This window comes from Lipotes vexillifer, unplaced genomic scaffold, assembly GCF_000442215.2.
Source record: "Lipotes vexillifer unplaced genomic scaffold, Lipotes_vexillifer_v1.1 scaffold853, whole genome shotgun sequence".
Taxonomy (NCBI): domain Eukaryota; kingdom Metazoa; phylum Chordata; class Mammalia; order Artiodactyla; family Lipotidae; genus Lipotes; species Lipotes vexillifer.
In genome coordinates this window covers 29,378-30,964 of record NW_006792734.1, presented here as the reverse complement: position 1 = coordinate 30,964, position 1,587 = coordinate 29,378, and the positions used below count along the sequence as shown (strand labels likewise).

General features: G+C 52.8%; 1 protein-coding gene across 1 annotated transcript in view; it reads left to right on the top strand.

Annotated features, from left to right (window-relative positions):
• The window catches only part of TMEM44 (transmembrane protein 44), a gene marked incomplete at its 3' end in the record, with an annotated part of 23,442 nt that overhangs the window by 21,065 nt on the left and 790 nt on the right, over positions 1-1,587 (top strand). The window contains exon 9 of the mRNA XM_007465883.1: positions 1,090-1,248. Within this exon, the coding sequence (XP_007465945.1) occupies positions 1,090-1,248 (159 nt within the window). The remainder of the gene's footprint in view (positions 1-1,089; positions 1,249-1,587) is intronic.

The following is a 1,587-nucleotide window of genomic DNA, read 5'->3' as shown; positions in this document are numbered from 1 at the left end:
CCCCTCCCACCCAGAAAGCTGTCTTTGTCTCCTTTGTGGACTTTCCTCCCTTCCAGCTGACTCTCACAGGGAACTGTGCCCTTGACCCATCCAGGGCTGGAGCCCTGTGTGATTTGGGGACCAGCACGAGCAGCTGTTCTTCTCACGTGTCCAGGACATTTACTAAACCTGAGCCCTGTGACACCAGTTCAAAGGAAGCGAGGCAGGGGTTACCAGCCCCTTCTATAGATTAGGAAACTGCCACTCAGGAGGATGTTTTTTGCCGAGGTCGTATGGTTAGTTGGTGGAAGATTTGGTCCAGAAGGCGGGTTATTCCCCCTGTGCTGTGTCAGTGGGATGACTGCCCGGCTCTGAGCCCAGCCCGGAGCCTTGAGGATCTCTGGGGAAACCCCTGTGAGGCTTGTGGGAGGAAGCTGTCTTCTGAGATAGATGGACAGACAGACAGACAGGTAATCTCACAAGTTTCTTCCTCCCTTAACCCTTCCCAACTCTCTCTCATAGGCTGCTGGCGGGTGCATTGGTTAAGCCTCTGTGGAGCACACTTTTGGCAAGAGCTATCCAAACTACAAGCGCTCATACCCTCTGATCCAGCAATTCCACTTCTAAGAATTTATCCTTTATATCCTGACATTTTTAATGTACGGTATAATTTACTGCAGCCAGGATTGATTGTGAAAGCAAGAGACTGGGAATATCCTAAACGTCCATCAGCAGGGGACTGGTTTAAATAGATTGTGAACATCTGTACAATGCTACCAAAAACAAAAGCTGCTATAAAACTATTTCTAAGGCATGATGTTAAGTGAAATAAAGCAAGATGCATAAGAGAGTATATAGAGTGTACTACCGTTAGTGGAAATGGGGGAAACATGTACATGCATTTGCTCTCATGTGCACAGACTATTGGGAAGGACACACAGAGGAGGGCTGGCTGCCTCTGAGGAGGAGCTGAGTGGCCGCAGGAGGAGGGTGGAGGCGGCTGCGTCCTTTCGTGCCTTTTGAATGCTGAAGCACGTGGATGCTCTGACAGTGCAAAAAACAAAGATGCCAACCAAGTCTCCTGCCTGCCCTTCCCCGCACACCTTGCAGGCGAGCTGCAGTGCCACCAGGCTGCCTGGAGATGGACAGACAAGCACGGGAGCCACGTCCCTGCAGGAGCCCCCCTCGTACCCTCCGGTTCAGGTCATCCGGGCGTGCGTGTCCTCCAGTAGCTCCTCCCAGGTCTCCTCCATCAACTCTGACCTCGAGGTAGGTTCTGTGTCCGCCGGCAGGTGCACGGGTCCTCTTTCACGCGTGCTTGCCGGTGCCTCTGAGGTGCCTGCACTGCTCTGTTCTCCTCGGCCCACGCCAGCCTCATGCCCGCTCAGTAGTGAATAAGCATCTGCCCGAGAACTTTCCCACGCTGTCCGCGCTGAGGAGGACTTTCCGCAGTCAAATGAGTTATGGAAACACTGCACGCTGAATCATGGGGCACCTTCAAGTCTCGCAGAAATAAATGCTGACTAACAAACTTTTTTTTTTTTTTTTCGGTACGCGGGCCTCTCACTGTTGTGGCCTCTCCCGTTGCGGAGCACAGGCTCCGGACGC